The 19,257-nt window shown below is 42.4% G+C and overlaps 1 protein-coding gene across 1 annotated transcript in view; it reads left to right on the top strand.

The window, feature by feature from the left end:
• The window catches only part of PTCHD1 (patched domain containing 1), a 53,097-nt gene extending 34,225 nt beyond the window's left edge, over nt 1-18,872 (top strand). The window contains exon 3 of the mRNA XM_079972210.1: nt 13,799-18,872. Coding sequence (XP_079828336.1) covers nt 13,799-15,453 — 1,655 coding nt within the window. The 3' untranslated portion in view covers nt 15,454-18,872. The remainder of the gene's footprint in view (nt 1-13,798) is intronic.
• Nucleotides 18,873-19,257: the final 385 nt, after the last annotated feature.

The raw sequence follows: 19,257 nt of genomic DNA, 5'->3' as shown, positions 1-19,257 counted from the left end.
CACTGCATTCAGAGGTGCTGTTTACACCACCTCTGCCCGTGTGGGCCCAAGTGCTTCCTTCTAAATTCATAGGATCACTAACATGTAGAGTTGGAAAGGACCACGAGGATCATCTAGTTCAACCTCCTGCAATGCAGGAATCTTTTGCCCAATGTGGGGCTCAAACCCACAACTCTGAGATTATGAGTCTCACACTCTACCGTATCAATGTATGCCCACTTCAAGAGCATCATGAATGTAAATCATTGTGAATGCACAATGAAAAGGTCACCTGAATGGGCAGCTTGAACCAGCTTGTGAGAATATTTGGCCTGGCAACTGAACATACTATAATGTAAGTGCTCTTCCTCTTCACTTTTATCAGTCACAGTAGATTTTCATTAAAACCAATGGTTGTTAACCCATTCCTTGGCTTTATGGTTTTCCACAGTCAAAGACACAGTCAGCCTTCACATAAACTTATATTTAGCCACTTATTTGGAAGTGTGGTACAAATTAAACTGGATCATTTAAAATATTTTGCCACAAATGTTTTGAATTTTCAAGTTTGAAGTTTGAGATTGTCTTCCGCACCCCAGTCTGTGAGCTATATCTAATTTCCTTTCATATTTTTTTAAAAGATATGTTTCTCTTAACCACTCCCCTGTCAATTATTTCCTTTCTTTATTCTTTCATATTTGTTTCCCTGGCCATTTTTCAAAATCTATGCTTTACTTTGCATGTTCTTTCCTCAAATGCCTCCTCATCCTCAAAGGCCTCCTTTCCTAAAGATATGGCTCCCTCAACCCCACTTTTTCCTTCTGTACCCTTCTCATATTTATTTATTTATTAAACATTATAAATCAATATTCCTCCAAAAATGGATTTCAGTGTGGTATAATATGAAACTGTAGAAGCATTGCAAGACAGACTGGCAATAAAATCAAGTTTAAGAGGAATAAAGTCAATTGAATGGTGGAAAATCTAATAATCTAAAATGCCTAGGCAAATAAAAATGTTTTAAACTGGCACCAACAAGAATGCAGGCCACATCCGCAGCACACCGTTCAAACACGTTTATTCCACTTGAGGAGTCATGGCTCTCTTCACTCTATCTTCTGCCATATTGCCCCTTTTTGAGCATCAATACAACATTCATTATCTGCTTCTTTAGCTTCTCTTATCTTACGCATGCCATTCATTCTTTTTTCTTTTCTTTTGTAAATATAGCAGGATGGGAAAGAAAGAAAAAACCATCAGCTGACATTAACAAAATAAAATTATTCTATGGATCCTGACTTAAATGTGTTAAGTGAATAGAATTCCCATCTATTGCTAAGGTTATTTTCTATCTTCCCAGCCTCTTTGCCAGAGTCCATTTGCTCATGAGGTGTAGCCTAGCCTCTTTCCCCATCCTGCCTTTTCTGCCTCCTGAGCTTGCCCTGTCATTGTTCACAATCAGTGCTCTTCTCCTGTCAGCTTTCTTGTTAATGTCACAGGCCACTCCTGGGGAGATAAGCGTGCTTACCTTTTAACCTGACAAGGCCCAAAGTGAGTGGCATAAAATTATTCAGAGAGAGATGGAAAATGCTGCACGATTCCTTCCCTTGCTTCAAGTTGCTCTGCCCTCCAGACTATTGTTTGCAGTGGGGGGGCGGGTGGCAGGGATCACCACTGTACCTTAAAACATCTGGAACCACCACCTGTTTCTTTCTTATGTTCAAAGTTTGAAAACTCCCATGCTTTCTCAATGGGCAAGGTTCTCCTCTAGCTCCTTTCGGTTATTCTGAAACCGAAACATTGATTTGAGCGCACCAGAATCAATTGCATTGGGAAGTTAAGGTGCCCACTTTAACCTCCATGTCACCTAAGCAGTGTTGTATATCACAGTATAGCTTTCATGCAGCCATGGTCTCTCAGCCTCAATCATTTTCCTCTGCATCATCATCATCCCTCCCTCCATTTCATGCAGGGGACGCGGGTGGTGCTGTGGTCTAAACCACTGAGCCTATTGGGCTTGCCAATCAGAAGGTTGGTGGTTCGAATCCACCCAAAGGGGTGAGCTCCCATTGCTCTGTCCCAGCTCCTGCCAACCTAGCAGTTCAAAAGCATACCAGTGCAAGTAGATAAATAGGTACTGCTGTGGTGGGAAGGTAAACGGTGTTTCTGTGCACTCTGGCTTCCGTCACGGTGTTCTGTTGTGCTGGCTGCATGACTCGGAACGCTATCTGTGCACAAATGCCTGCTCCCTCAGCCTGAAGCGAGATGAGCACCACAACCCCATAGTCACCTTTGACTGGACTTAACCATCCAGAGGTCCTTTACCTTTACATTTACCATTTCATGCACACAAACTGGCAGCCTCCCTCACATAAGCACATGTACATGCAGGACCTCTTCTAATACACATGTGGTACATTGGTCAGAGTGTTGGACTAGGGCCTGGAAGATCAGAGTTCAAATCCCCACTCAGCCATGAAGCTCACTAGCTGACCTTGGGCCAGTCACAGTCTTTTTGCCTAATGTACTTCACAGGGTTCTTTGGGAGATCAAATGAGTAGAGCAGTGGTTTTCAACCAGTGTGCCTTGGCACCTAGGGTGCCTGGAATGATGATCAGGGGTGCCATGGGCAACATTTGCATCTGTCCCTCTTTCCTTCCCACCCTCCTCTGATGTCCTCTCGTGTCTCTGCCTCCAAACGGCTGGTACAGCTCTTTCCTGCAGCAGCCCTGGCTGTAAGCTCTGCAGGTGAATGGTGCCTCTTTGGTGTGGGGGTGGGCAGCTCAGAGACCAGCAGCAGCTGCCCAGAGGACTCCCAAGGAGAAGGGAGAGAAGAGAGGAGGCTGAGGGAACACTCCACAAGAGAGTGTGTTTGAAAAAGGGTGAGAGGCTGCCAGCTCCGCAGACAAGGGGTGACATAACTGGGCTCCTGAGCCCCACAGGGTTGCCACAGAAAGAATGTAGCTGGTCAAGGGAACCATGGACTACTGGAGTAGGGGAAGACTCATGTGTGCCATCTTGAGGTCCTTAGAGAAAAGGGTGGGATATAAATGCAATAATAACAACCGAAACAGATTCTTCTTTCTCTCCCTGTCTCGTACACATGCACACATCTGCTCACTACAAATGTTAAGGCCTGAAAAGAAAGGGGAGTAAGAACGCCTTTCCCCCTCCTCCAGTTGCTTCAGAATAAGTAGGATTTTTATAGATCTGCTCCTCTCACACACCCACAGAGGCAATAGTTCTCTCCTGCTTCTCTCTCACATATAATAGCACTCATATCGCCCCACCTTTCACGCATGTGCAAGCACCTTACACATGTACAGTGTATGAGCAGCAGCATCTCTGGTTAAGTCCAGTCAAAGGCGACACATTAATACACAACTACACAAAACAGGCATGCAGTAGCATGTCTCTCTCATTCATAGACACACATACGCACAAGAGATGCTGCCTGCTCCATCTAACAATAGTCTCTGGCCTTCTAGGGAGGTGCCTTGTTTAAATCTTCAAATTGGAAATGTTTCCAGATGACCTGTTTATTGAGCATTCATTCTTTGATTGTAGGGAGGTTAGGTGACGTTGCATCAATGCAAGTGTTCTCCTGCATTTTTGGGTGCATTTCCCCATCACTTTCCTTATTATAAAGGTAAAAGTAAAGGTACCCCTGCCCGTACGGGCCAGTCTTGACAGACTCTGGGGTTGTGCGCCCATCTCACTTAAGAGGCCAGGGGCCAGCGCTGTCAGGAGACACTTCTGGGTCACGTGGCCAGCGTGACATCGCTGCTCTGGCGAGCCAGAGCCGCACACGGAAACGCCGTTTACCTTCCCGCCGGTAAGCGGTCCCTATTTATCTACTTGCACCCGGAGGTGCTTTCGAACTGCTAGGTTGGCAGGCGCTGGGACCGAGCAGCGGGAGCGCACCCCGCCGCAGGGATTCGAACCGCCGACCTTTCGATCGGCAAGCCCTAGGCGCTGAGGCTTTAACCCACAGCGCCACCTGCGTCCCTCTTTCCTTATTATAGAAAGTCTTAAATTTGAGGGAAGAAGGTTTGTTGCACAAAACCTTCCAAGCAACTTATAACCAGGGTTTTTGTTCAGCTGGAACGCACAGGAACTCAGTTCCAGCACCTCTCTGGTGGGTGCCACTGCCATTCTCAGAGAACTGGGGAAGCATTCATGGTGAGTTCTGGCACCTCTTTTTCTAGAAAAATAGCACTGCCTAGAACCATGTGGCGCTGTGGTCTAAACCACAGAGCCTAGGGCTGGCTGATCAGAAGGTGGGCAGTTCAAATCCGCTCGACGGGGTGAGCTCCCATTGCTTGATCCCTGCTCCTGCCAACCTAGCAGTTTGAAAGCACGTCAAAGTGCAAGTAGATAAATAGGCGGGAAGGTAAACGGCGTTTCCGTGTGCTGCTCTGGTTTCACCAGAAGCAGCTTAGTCATGCGGCCACATGACCTGGAAGCTGTATGCCAACTCCCTTGGCCAATAAAGCGAGATGAGCGCCGGAACCCCAGAGTCGTCCGCGACTGGACTTAATGGTCAGGGGTCCCTTTGCCTTTACTTTTACATAATAATTGCCTGTGTCACTTCTCAGCTTCACAGAAACCCTAACCCTTTACCTTTACCTTACAACCATGTAACCTGAATTTGCTGCTATGTGACTGGAACCCACCCCAAAATAGTGACAGTCTGGAAGCTCCTGCAAGGTAAATTTCAAGGTAAATACTGCAAGGTAAATTTCCAAAAGAAGACCTATAAAGGGTGGGGGGGTAGTCATGTCTCACAAAAGGCACCCTTGTTAATAAAAACAAAATATATAAACTATATTAATGTGGCCATTCTTCATTTAGATTTCTCAATTATTTGGCCAGATTGTACCTCTTGCCAAGTAAATTCTCAGAACCAAATCTCATATGAATACGACTAATTGTCTTGCATACATGATGAAAGTATTTACAGGTTTTCTAATAGTAAAACACAGAAAAATTAAGATGCTTTGCTGATCCTGTGGCTCCATATTTTTGGTAGGCTTGCTCCCCCCTCTCTATCACTGCCTTCAGATATACTAAGGCTTAAATCAGCTGTCATGTCAATTTCACATCTTGGAATTTTGTGAATAAGACAATCTCTTCATCTCTGTTGCTTGGAAATGGGATATAACACTAGGAAGGGATTACAGAGAGATTGTGGTGTGTGCGTTTGTGTACACACACACACACACACACATATATATATACACACACATACACACTCACACCAAAAAAATCCCTTTGGACTAAAGTTTGGATAAGCCCTCAGTCAATTAAAATCTTATTTCTGCTGTAAACTAATTTAATATGAGTAGGACTATTGGGAATTGTATGTGGGATGTGTGTGTTTGCTGACTAAAATTTATTTATATTTCTAATCTTCCTTCTTCCCATGGCTCGGGGCACATAGTAACTATCTAAAAATATTCAGAAGTACAGTACACAACAAAAGACAATGAAAGCTACATAAAACAGGCAAGAAGAGCAAGGGTGGTCGATCTGATGCCCTCCAGATTTTGCAGACTACAAATCCCATCACTCCTGACCATTGAACATGCCGGCTGAGGCTGATGGTCACCCCTGAACTAAAGCGTCACCATGTTCATCTTGGACTATCCAAGGCTACTCCCTAAAAGCGTGTAAGAATGGCACTCATTCACACAGGCTTAAGCGAAGTTATATGTTGCAAGCTATGAATGGATTTGCTGCCTTTAAGGCAGCTGGAGCTGCTTCTTAGCAGGAGATCAGAGCTGCAATTCAAAAGCACTTCAGCAAGCACAGATTTAGTGTTTAGCATAGGATATTACACACACACACACACACACACACACACACACACATCCTCTTATACTGGCAGATTCAGTGGTCTTGGATCCAACAAAAGTAATTACAAATATCTTGAATACTTGTTGGAATTTGGATCAGAATTCAAATATGCTGGAAAACTAGATAATAGATTTGTCACACTGGTTGCCTGATAGCTTCAGCTGTCTCTTGGGTAGTCATTATTTATGTATGTATTTGTATTCACAAGTTCTGGGTTGTCTACACTCAAGTGCATTATTGGGGACCTGTTATAACCCATTAAGAAAACCATGACTTTATAGCTCAAGGTGGAAGATGTACTGTCTTTATACATCTCCCATTAGTTGGTTAGGCGGGATAACAAACACATAGATATTGTAGGGAGGGGGGCACCATTCACAATATTTGGTTTAGATTATGATTCAGCATTTTGAAAAACAGTCATCTTCAGTCTGAGGCATTTTGTAGCCTGTACAATTCAGCTCAGGATTCATCCAAGTGTGCTTCATTTGCTCCCTATTCGGTATTGGGAAATTTTAAAATGGCTATACAGTGGTACCTCGGGTTACATACGCTTCAGGTTACATACGCTTCAGGTTACATATGCTTTAGGTTACAGACTCCGCTAACCCATAAATATTACCTGGGGTTAAGAACTTTGCTTCAGGATGAGAAAAGAAATTGTGCTCCGGTGGCACGGCAGCAGCAGGAGGCCCCATTAGCTAAAGTGGTGCTTCAGGTTAAGAACAGTTTCAGGTTAAGAACGGACCTCCAGGACGAATTAAGTACTAAACCCGAGGTACCACTGTACTGTAGTTTCTTTTCCTTTTGAGAGGAATGAATGAAATTTCCAGACATACTAGCCCCTTCGGGTTGGCTAAAGCCTGACAAATCATAAGCAAATGGCTCCAGGAGATTTTGAGTTGGGCACACTATGTTAAAAAAAGGGGAGGGAGTTAAAGAGTTACACTTGTAACTTTTTTGTTTTTGGACAGAATTGGATTAAATTTGCAAGCAGTAATACTTCCAAAATTGAGAGGGTTAGCTGTGGTTTTCTTGCAAGCAACCACCCCCTGCAGTCTTCAGATGAAGGGCAGTATACCAATTTTAACAACAGCAGCAACAACAACAACAATAATAATACTAATAATAGGGGGAGACTTCTAAGGGCAAGGGCAAAATCAAACCTTCTGGCAGGATTATGAAATGTGTCTTCCTTCCCAAGTACCACTCATGTTGCCTAGCAACACACTATTATTTTCCACATTCCATGTTACTATCCCATTTTTCATTCTTTAACTCATGTATCCGTACATTAGGCATTTTATGAGCTACATGCATGGACTCATACGCCTCTGCTTCAGTATTCTATCCCTGCCATCTTTCTACAGTGTGGTGTAGTGGTTAAGAGCGGTAGTCTCGTAATCTGGTGAACCGGGTTCGCGTCTCCGCTCCTCCACATGCAGCTGCTGGGTGACCTTGGGCTAGTCACACTTCTCTGAAGTCTCTCAGGCCCACTCACCTCACAGAGTGTTTGTTGTGGGGGAGGAAGGGAAAGGAGAATGCTAGCCGCTTTGAGACTCGCTAGGGTAGTGATAAAGCGAGATATCAAATCCAAACTCTTCTACATCCTCATTAATACAGCAACCTGTACATCTCTCCATGTACATGTCTGGGGCCTTATGCCACATTTATGTTAAGGCAGGGATGAATATAAGATTGGAGCTGCAAAAGGAAGCTGGTGAGAGGAAGGGAGTGGCCAGTGCAGGAAATGGCATCATTGTCCCTCTCTGAGGTCAGACTTCTGGACCAGTAGCAGAGGGGAGTGATACAACTGAGCTCTCTGGAGTGAGGAATGTTGGGGTTGAGTGGAGGCAGGGGGAGGGAATGACCTGCCCATCATTTTTCACACATTCTGATGTTGTGTCTTCCCTCTGTACAAGGAGAGAGGAGATTTGGATCCTACCTCCTCTCATTACTATCTACTCATTTGTTTAAAAAATTAACAATTTCATATGCTATAGGTTCACCCACACTTCAGATCGCCCCGTGCTTTTTAGGCATAGGTCCAAGCAGTTTTTTCATTTGCCCTGCTGCTTTCCCTAGGAAAACTTGTTTACCACTGAATCAGAACAAACATCAATCCACAGAAAAACCAATTGGCGTTTGTTCCGATTCACCAGTAAACAGCGGGTTTTCCTGGGAGGGAAGGCAGCAAGACAAGCAGAAGTATGGATGAGCCCTATGTTCTGGAAAACAAAACAAATATGTATTTGCATGATGACACCACCTGAAGTATACCTGAAGGAGCATCTTCATCCCCACTCTTCAACCCGGATGCTGAGGTCCAGTTCCAAGGGCCCTCTGGCAGTTCCATCACTGCAACTGCAGGTGAAACTACAGAGAACCAGACAGAAGGCCTTTTTGGTAGTTTTGGTAGTTGCAACCGCCCTGTTTATCAAAGAGATAAACAACTCTATCATTTTTCATAGACATCTGAAGGCAGCCCTGTTTTGGGAAGCTTTTAATGGTGGTGGTGGTGGTGGTTGTTTCCTGTATTTTTGTTGGAAGCCACCCAGAGTGGTTGGGCAACCCAGTCGGATAGGTGGAGTATAAGAAATAAATTAGTAGTAGTAGTAGTAGTAGTAGTAGTAACTAAAGTTTTTTAGGCTTCAGTCCTAACACACTCTCACATGCATGCTGGAGAACAGCGCTGCTGGCAGGTGAACTCTGATGCAGTGGATGTCCTGTCTGTGGTGATGCAGATGGTAAGCTACCACCAGTGGTCCTTCAGTGGAAAATCCATGAAGTGAGGCATTTATGGTGAGGGCAGAGCACCAAAAGCTTAGAGGTCTATTCCATCCTAAGCCCTGTGGATGCCCTGAAGGGCCCAATCTTTGGGTCCCTCAACTGTGCCAGAGCTGACATAGCAAATTATAGTGGCGCAGGAATGGTTTAGTTTGGAAAAGCATATAAAAAGTAAATAATCATATTCGCAGTGCTCCAGCTAAAGAAGCCACATGTGCAAACATTTAGATATGGTTCAGTGAGGTGGTGTTTTATCCTCAGCTGATAGACTAGATCTGCCTTTGCCCACCTGGTACCTTCAGATGTTCTAGACTAAAACTTCTATTAGCCTCAACCAGCTCACGCTAGCATCATTACCTCAGGTTTGCATCAAAAATGTTAAGCATTAGTCTTTTGTCTAAGGGCAGCAGTCTTTTAAAATAAAAGGGACAATCTGATTTTGCTACCATAAAAGAAGGTAACAGTGTGACTTGGAAGTATCTCCCTGAACTTCAGGGTTATTGATTTTTTAGAGTGTAAAAAAGTAACATTGTTGCTGCTGCTGTCGTTTTAATTTATTACCTGCCCTTCGCCATAAGGTCCCTGGTTAGCTTGCAACAATTAAATACAGTTTTAAAAACTTACAATTGCAAAAAAAAAAAAATGCAACCAGAAAAAATAGGTTGTGTCAAAGGCCAGGATGAAGAGACATATACTTGAACCCCATGTTTGCCAACCAGAGTTCCATGATGGACAAAAGGAAATATATAAATGTAAAATAAGCAATGCATTGTAAAATGGATTACTGATGTGCAATGGAGTCTTCCCAAACTTCATCAATAAAGGATGAATTCACAAAATAGTTTAATACATTTTTGAGAATGAGACACTGAAAGTTTGTTTAAATTATCATGCTACTTCTCTAACAGATTACTACTACATTATATATAATTTAATAGCAAAAAGAGGTTATTTAAAAATATCTACGTTTGTATATTGACTCTTCTTGCAAATCCCCATTCCTTCACTTCAGAAGAAAAGTGAGGTACATGATAAAAACTATCCAAGGCAACAGATCCATGCTAATAAAAATATGAATTACACTGCTCCATAGGCCGTTTCAGATGTTCTGATGAGGTTGATTTAACATACAAGAAAGGGCCACAGGCCAAGCATATTAGCTTCATTCCCATGATGGAGGGCACATCCTGTACTTGAGGTACTTCCTGTGCATTTTGAGACTCCTAAGTTAGCTCTCAATCAGAATGCTCGAAGAGTGCTTATATAATCATGCTCAAAACTGTTTAGTTCTATTCAGGTAGCTCACTGAAAATTCCTCATAAGGCCACAGTCCTATGCACCTGTAACTCTATAAACAGTCATGGGATCAAGGTGGAAAATACCAAATTTTGTTTAAATGCATGTCCGCCCCACCCCCCAGTGCACAGTAATTTGCATTTCATTGAGGGGAAAGAAATCTGCTGGTGCTGTTGCTAGCTTTTCCTACTTCGTTGCATTTCAATTTAAAATCTGGGAAAAAATAAAATCCTTACTACAACAACAACAAAAATCGTCTTTCCTTGATGGGCTACAAAGAAAAGATAGTTTTGTAGGCCAGGCTGCACTCCTCCTCCTGAACACTGCAGCTTTGCATATGGCAGTTCCCTTTGTTCTGTGGAACCCTCTGGTGAAGTGGATGGGCTTCCACATCAATGTTCTCTGAAGATAATAGTAAAGGATGTCCAGTGTGGGCCCCTTTCTCCCTTCTCTGAGGCTTCCTCATTCGTGGATCAGTTCAAGGAAGCTGGTTGTGCTTATCCTACAGCCAGTTCTGCACAGCTGGCAATATACTCTGTGGTCTCTGCATCTGTGAATAACTCAAAGATTTGGCTGGCCTCCTGTACCTGCATCGTGTTTTGCTCTTCTACAGCCCCAGGGCAAGAACATGGTCTCAAATCAGAAAGAGATACCCTTTCAGCATAAGAAACCATATCTGGTTCAAAATGAAACAGTTCACTCGGACTGTGCAAAACGTATTCCTTAAATGATACCTAAAAGTATCCATGAAGTTACTACTTGGTGTTTAATGTCTGTTTAGTTGGAGCTGAGTTTATTCATGAGAGTGGGAAACACACTGAGGCTCAGTCCTAGGAAGAGGAGGAGATGTGTCAGATATCTTAGATTGTTATTTTTTTAAATCTTCCTCTGGGCTTCTCTTCTTCTAGTGCTCTCCTATACTTGAGCATTCCAGACGGCAAAAACTCCTCTCAGATTAGCCATTCTTTTTAACCATAATCTTTTTGTCCATCTTGTGCTACCAAACCATTCCCCCCCCCAAGCAGGTCAGATTTCTCCCTCTTTTCCCAGATAATGGATTATTTGTCGCTGAAGCAGTGCTGAAGTATTCTGAAACGTGGAGGAAATATGTTCCATGGAGCTGAAAAAGGAACAATCAAGAACATCTGTTAAAAAGACCAATAAATCCTAATAAAGACAAATGGCTCATCAATATGAGGCAAAGGTGCAAGAGTTTGTGGATGCAGGGTTAGAAACGGAAGACATTTTTCATTGTTTAAACAAGAAGGGGGAAATGAACCTGCACACTTTAGGAAACCACTTGTGATTTCGCAATTATTATTTTTAATTCTCTGCAATTAATTGAATGATTTAATGTGATACGTTGTTACTAGGCAAAGCCTTTGTACATAATTATAGCAGACTGCAACATGGCACCAGAAATGTAAAATATGCAGAGATTTGGTTGTAGAATGTTTTGTTTAATAGCAGCCAGATTCATGTGGATGATACATAGAATTCTCAGACAGACTTGTCCGCAGCACTTATGAGAACAAACCTCTCCATGCCTCTTTTACTAAGCAAGCTGTTGTGGGTTTTTAAAAGGAGAGAGGTCAATATGCCTTTATAAAGATAGTGAAAGTGAACTTAATAGTTTTCCCTACTGAGAATAGAACATAACTATTTAAAACATAATTAACAATAGGATGTCAGTCACTTTTTTGTAGGATTTTATGTCTGGGGAGTTTCAGCGCTCCCAATTAGCTTAATGGGGCCACTGTGCTAGTTAACAAATTGACAGTCTTGACCTGCCTGGCGGAAACAACTATAAAGCAGTTTGGAAAATGAAGATGAATAGCAGAAGTCTCGCTGCAGATAGGACCCAAATATCATTTTATATGTCTATTCATGTTTCTTACGACCGAAAAACAAATGATGATGATCCTGTTGCATCCAAAATGGACAGGATCACAGACCTTACGCTTGTAAATATTGGGAAATTTGCAGGGAGTACCTTCAGATCCCAGCCACTTCTATGCTCTCCAAGACAAGAGTGAACCTTTCAAAAGGTGAAATTACCTTCTACGTGATCTCAGTAGGGGTTTTACTTTAGTTTAAGAGTACCTAAAGATCTGAATTTGAACTCTGGTATTATCAGATTGAAAATCTGCAGGGTTTTCAATGATTCAATGAAAAGCCTGATGGTTTTTCATGTGCATATTAAGCTGCCACCTAAATATGGTCTTCCTAATTCACTCTAATTTTGGAAAATATTTATTATTAGATTTATATAGCTGCCCATCAACAAATGATCCATTAGAGATTAGAGAACAAAAAAGTAAAATACAGTATTAAAAGGCAATATAATAAAAAACATTTAAAAACACGGAAATGTGGCATTAGAAAGTCTCCTTTCAGGGAAAAGTACAATTAGTAGCTCAGTCTACAAAATAAAACACAGCTTTCCCCAGATATATTTCCATGAGCAGGGTCTTGAGCAGGGCTTTTGTTTTCTTTCCTCCACCCCCCACTCCATTATTCCAGTATTCTTTTACCTAAAGTGCTGAGTTGTGTTTTATTACTGCTGTTTTTGGATTTCCTCTGTTTTGTCTTATATTATTTTTAACTGTATTGTACCTAGATGCTTTTTATGTTTAAATTGCTTGTGTGAGCTGTTGTGAAAGGGGTTTGCCCTGAAAGGTGGCACATATACAGGAAGGAAGAAAGAAAAGAAACATTTAATTTTATTGATATGAAAAAGCATTTGATAGAGTTGAATAAGAAGCTTCCAAATCTTTTCATTTTCATATGTAGATAAGAATGATATATAAGTCACTAGCTGCCAGAATTTTGATCAATAATAGGCTTTTAGATGGCTGTCTTCTTCCCTGTTTATTACTTAAGTTTGCTGTAGAAAATTTCTGCAATAGCTGGCCACAGGTAGCTTAAATTTGCGAGACTACATGGACTTTGCTATTCACTACAAAAGCAGGGAAAGAACCATCTGCATTCCAACTGCACACACAGAGCTTTCTCTGATAATACTTAAAATTAAGCAGATTTGCAGGGCTTGTATTGATTTGCATAATTTAGTCTGACCACAATATTGGAGTTTCCCTGCCACAAACAAACAATGGGGGAGGAAAAGAAATCATCTTCTGTGCCATTACACCCCCCTGTGTTGTGTCTTTGTTATGTACTGAGTTGAATAGGATCCAAAAGGCAGCAGTCTGATTGGTCCTAGAACAATAGGATTCAGAATGCAGCAGTCTGATTGGTCCTAGAACAATGAAGCAGTCTGATTGGTCCACAGGAGCCACCCAATCCAGCTCCAGGTGGAAGTGAATCCGCAACCTGATTGGCCCACAGGAGAATCCCAGAATTAGCCAATCACGTGCGGCCCATTGTGTAAATAATGTATATAAAGCAGATATTTGGGGGAACATTCATTCCTCACTACTATGAGCTGAATAAAGAGCATGAAATCCACACTCAGCTCCGAGTATATTTCAGTCTTTTATAAAATAGACTTCATAGGTAAGCTCAGTGTTTTACTTCCATTTCAGTTAAAGTTCTCTTAACTTTGATAACTCATGAAGTGAAGACATGGCATGAAAAATGCATAATTTAGTTTTGAATTGAATAACTGTCCTCACTAGCATAATTCTTCTTAGCGACAACTGTGGCTTCTTCCTAGCACAGCGCATTACCAGCCCTGATTGCTATGGTTCCATTGTGTGTGTGTGTTTTATTATTATTTCTAAAAACCCTTGATGAAAACCACACCCATACGCACATATAAATGAATGCACCTTGGGACACATTCTCCTTTACTGATTTGTCCTCCCTTCCTGACTTTATGATGGCATTTGAACTGTCACTTTCTCCTTTATTCCAGGGCATGGATTATATGGAACTTTTGAAATGTTGTCCTCCTGGAGGAAAACGAGGGAAGACCAACATGTGAAAGAGAGAACTGCCGCCGTGTTTGCAGACTCCATGCTCTCCTTTTCTCTCACCACTGCCATGTACCTGGTCACTTTTGGGATAGGTGCCAGCCCCTTCACTAACATTGAAGCAGCCAGGCTCTTCTGCTGCAATTCCTGTATTGCAATTTTCTTCAACTACCTCTATGTACTCTCCTTTTATGGTTCCAGCCTCGTGTTTACTGGCTACATAGAAAACAACTACCAGCATAGTATCTTCTGCAGAAAGGTACCAAAGCCAGACGTCTTGCAAGAGAAGCCTGCCTGGTATAGGTTTCTTCTGACAGCCAAATTCAGTGAGGACACGGCAGAGTCAGAGGAGACAAACAGCTACGAAAGCCACCTCTTGGTGTGTTTCCTCAAGCGTTATTACTGTGACTGGATAACGAACACGTATGTCAAGCCTTTTGTAGTTCTCTTTTACCTTATTTATATTTCCTTTGCCTTAATGGGCTACCTGCAGGTCAACGAAGAGTCAGACATTAGTAACATTGTAGCAACTGCGACACGAACCATGGAGTATACTGCTGCTCAGCAGAAATACTTCAGTAATTACAGTCCAGTCATTGGGTTTTATATCTATGAATCCATCGAATACTGGAACATGACCGTCCAAGATGACATGCTAGAGTACACCAAGGGGTTTGTGAGGATATCGTGGTTTGAGAGCTACTTAAATTACCTTAGAAAACTCAACATATCGACGGGTTTACCCAAAAAGAATTTCACAGATATGCTGAGGAACTCCTTTCTAAAAGCGCCCCCGTTTGCCCATTTTTCAGAGGATATCATTTTCTCCAAGAAGTACAACAACGAAGTCGACATTGTGGCCTCTCGAATGTTCTTGGTGGCCAAGACCATGGACACCAAACGGGAAGAGCTTTACCATCTCTTGGAAACCTTAAGAAAGCTCTCCCTCAAATCCAAGGTCAAGTTCATTGTCTTCAACCCTTCGTTTGTCTACATGGATCGTTACGCCTCGTACGTGGGGGCCCCCTTGCAGAACTCCTGTATCAGTGCTTTATTCCTCCTCTTCTTCTCTGCGTTCCTGGTGGCAGACTCTCTCATCAATGTGTGGCTCACGCTCACTGTTGCCTCAGTCGAATTTGGAGTTATAGGTTTTATGACCTTGTGGAAAGTAGAGCTGGACTGCATTTCTGTGCTGTGCTTAATTTATGGGATTAATTACACTGTTGACAACTGTGCACCTCTCTTGTCAACGTTTGTCCTGGGCAAAGATTTCACAAGAACTAAATGGGTGAAGAATGCCCTGGAGGTGCATGGGGTAGCTATTTTACAGAGCTACCTCTGCTACATTGTTGGTCTGATTCCTCTCGCAGCTGTGCCTTCAAATCTGACCCGTACACTGTTCAGGTGCTTGTTTTTGATAGCATTAGTCACCTTCTTTCATTGCTTTGCCATTTTACCTGTGATACTGACTTTTCTGCCACCATCCAAGAAAAAGAGGAAAGAGAAGAAAACTCCTGAGAACCGGGAGGAAATAGAATGTGTTGAAATGGTGGATATGGATAGCACCCGAGTGGTTGACCAAATTACAACAGTCTGACTTAGTTGGTTTGTTTTTCTTTTTAAAAACAAAAAAACAAAAACAAAAAAGCCACCCTAGATCTTACCAAGAGAAGAAAATCATATTGATTATATAAACAATGGTGTTTGGATCTCTGTTTTCAAATTAAAACCAGGAGCATCCAAAGCAGTGTGTGAAGGGGGCGGGGAAATAGCTATACATTGATTGGCCTTCACATAAAAAGTACAGTGAAATTTACATTCACCCAATACAAAGAGAGTGTCAGTTTGGGTTGCTGCCTGAGATAAGAGAGTAGAAGAGTTGGGTTGGTGACTAAATAGCAAATTGCTTATGTTTGACCTGCAGATGTTCCTGCCCTTGTGGCAAAATCCCAGCACATTGAAAGGTCAACTGTCAAGGCTGAAGGAGCCGTTAAGTGTACGTTTTGGACATCAAGGCTATAGGAAACTTTCAATACAGCAATAACTCAAGTCAGTGAGTCAGCTATTATGGATCTTAGCCATCACATCTAACTTCCCTTTTTGTTGCTTCCTCCCCCCCTCCCTCCACCGCCTTTTCTGAATGGAAATGCATATGCAAGTTTGTTAAACAACAACAACCACAAAAGGCCAAGAAGATTTTTTTAAAAAATACATACGCAAGGGTAAAATACAGCAATCACTGTCAATGTAGGGTCATGTTGCAGTTGCCTTCTTTTCTGAATCAAGAGATGTTTTAAAATGTAATCAACTCCCAGTATATTTTTTAAGATAACATGATTTTGTAGCATTTCTTTTTCTTTTTAAAGAAAACAGGGAAATAATGGTATGTATACAACACAGAGACAATTCTTGTTGTCCGATCCAGCTCCGCTTTCTGAATGTGTTTGTCTCATTTAGGAGACCTGGTTTACTGATGCTAGATTTTGTAGCACTCTCTTAAATATGGTAGGAGGTCTAGTGGCAGAATAGAGAAGGGATATATTAAGAACTTCACCACCAAAATCCATGAAATAAGCCTCCGATGCCTAAATTTCATTAAGCAAATGTGAATGTTAGGGCTCTTTTTCAAATAAGAGCCTTCACTCCAGGCCATTCACTAGTAATACACACAATGAGGTTCAATGAGCAGCTTTACGTAACGTGTAATGTGGGCTACGACCCTCTGTCAGTAATATTCATTCCAGTAATCTCGACTGTAGACCATGAGTCACGGAAATTAGTGGGGCTACTTTCAAAGAAGTGGCTTTTGAACTCTCAGTGTTGCATCAAGTTTATGTTAAGAGCAGATGTCCTGATAATAATGGAAAACAATGGACGCCACCCCTGCCCTTAATAAATAAAGAAATAAATGTTTGATATGGAAAACTAGAGACAGGTGGAAACCAATTTAACAGATAAATTATTAACATTATTGCAGTGATCTATGCCAGAGGAGTTTTTAAGATATTTGTGTCTCTTTCCCAATCTTAGCTAAAGCAATGCTACTGCCCCTTACAAGCTTTAATGAAAGTGTTAGAAACCAAATCTTATGATGCTGCTTTAGCTTCCATGGCACAGGAAAATATCCTGTGGATAGTAACCTGCAAGCCACCCCCACCCACCCCAGTCATCAACATTATTGCACTGGCTTTGGGCAGGCAGCACCGGGCAGCCAACCTTCCAGTCTTACCCTATGATCTTATAGATCTGTTTCTTAGCCCTGCACCTGCCCTGAAAAAAAACACACCTTTTGGTCATTGGAGCTGTGCAAAAGTTGTGCTAGAACACTTATGCAGCAGTACCAGTGACTGCTGCAGATCCAACACCGAGAATGAGTTTTGACCTCAAGATCAGGGCAAGGAGTGTATTTGCCCTCTTCTGTTGGCACTGGGTCATTTAGGCCAGTTCCTATGAGCTAGTGTAGAGAATGGATTGAGCTATTCATGCCACAGCCAAGAAAGTGAACCAATGGTCTGGCTTCCACAAATAATCTTTCAATAATAAAGAATATTTTTGTTAGAGGAAAAAGTTAGAATGAGCTTCTGTGTCCAGATGTTATATACAGTATATAAGCATTCCGATTTCCCCCATGGTATCTGTCAAGGACTTAAAAGAGTGCACAAATTATCTCCCATACGTCTAGCTAACAAAAGTGGTCTCTCCTCAATCACAGATGTTTCCGATTGCCTGCAGTTTGGACAAACTTGGAGGATAAGCACATGAAGCATTTGCTGAAACAAACTAGTGATTTGGTGAAGTCTCTTTTGTTCATTTCCAGATATCCATCCAAGCCATTCTTGCTGCTCCGCTTTGATGGAGAAGCTTCTTTTGTTGCTGTTCAGCTGTTGGGTATCTGTATGTATGCGCAAGTTAAGATGTTTTGTTTCAATGTAAAATATTTTGTCATTCTTGCCAGCTTGAGAGGTGCTCAAGCAGGAGACATTTGCGTCCCTGCCAAACCTTTTTCCTTCCTAAAATGGAAATCACACACAGGCACACAAAGTACCATAATGCCCAGGTTTGGCAAGCCGCTGTGAGCACAAACACTCTGATTAATATACAGTAGAAACTGGAAGTTGCAATGTACCTTCCTTCTTGCTATGTACCTGCAATGTACCTTCCTTCTATGATTCATCAGCTGCATACAGCAGTGGTTTTCAACCAGTGTGCCGTAGCACCCCGGGGTGCCTTGAATGATGGTCTGGGGTGTCATGGGCAACACTGGCCTCTGTCCCTCTTTCTTTCCTTCCCTCCCTCCTCTGATACCCTCTCGTGTCTCTGCCTCCCAAAAGCTTGCACAACAGCTTGTTGCAGCAGCCCTGGCTACTAGCTCCCCAGGCAAATGGTGCCTCGGGGGCTGGCCAGGAGATGCGTTCCAGGCCCCTGTGAGGAGGTGTGAGGAGACACCTCTCTTTGGGGCAGAGGGGGCAGCTCAGAGAGCAGGGGTGGCAGCAGCAGCTGCCTGGAGGACTCTCAAGGAGAGGGGAAAGGAGAGGAAGCTGAGGGAACACTCCACAAGGGAGGGTGTTTGAAAAAGCGTGAGAGGCCACCAGCTCTGCAGACAAAGGGTGACATAACTCCTGAGCCCCACAGGGTTGCTGCAGAAAGAATGTAGTTGGTCAAGGGAGCCGTGGACTCAAAAAGGTTGAAAATCTCTGGCATGCAGTTTAATCCTGAGCTGCAGGTGTGTGTGTGTGTGTAGTTTGCATAATTTGGACAGGGAATTATAAACCATGGAGGTCAATGGGGAATAAAATGCAGATAAGTACAAGCAGTATGACACTAATTCACAAAACAGACATTAATACTACATACATTGTGGCTTTGTTATAAGTATGTGCTAAAAATTCTTTGTCTTGGATTAGTCCACAAGTGAGCGCATTGACCCTCATGAAGTAGTGAACTTTGATGGTTTCACGTTGCAGTCCCCCTTTGAAGTTTGTTTGTTCCAGGATAGACACTGAAAGTCACTTACTGAAGTCCTAGGAGGTTGAAATCTTCCCCTGCTGGTTTTTGAACTTATCATTTCTGATGTCAGATTTGTATCCTTTGATTCTTTTGCATAGCGACTGGAGTGTTTGTCTTATTTAGAATGCAGAATGGCATGGCTGATAGATGATGTCATATATTACACTGAAGATGAGTTGAATGAACCCCTGATGTTATGGATGACATTATTAGGTCCTGTAATACTCTTGTCTGAGTAGGCATGGAGACAAAGCTGACATCTGGGTCTGCCATGGGTTGGTCCCTTTGTCGGTGTCCCTATCTTTGTGACCTGTTGCTGCTGGTGGATCCACTTTGGAACATAGAAACTACTTTAAAGAGGCAAGCAAATTCTTCGTTCACAAATTCACCCCAA

Source organism: Podarcis cretensis, assembly GCF_951804945.1.
Source record: "Podarcis cretensis genome assembly, chromosome: 4".
In the NCBI taxonomy this organism is placed as follows: domain Eukaryota; kingdom Metazoa; phylum Chordata; class Lepidosauria; order Squamata; family Lacertidae; genus Podarcis; species Podarcis cretensis.
The sequence above is the reverse complement of the archived record's forward strand: the minus strand, read 5'-3'. Positions and strand labels throughout refer to the sequence as shown.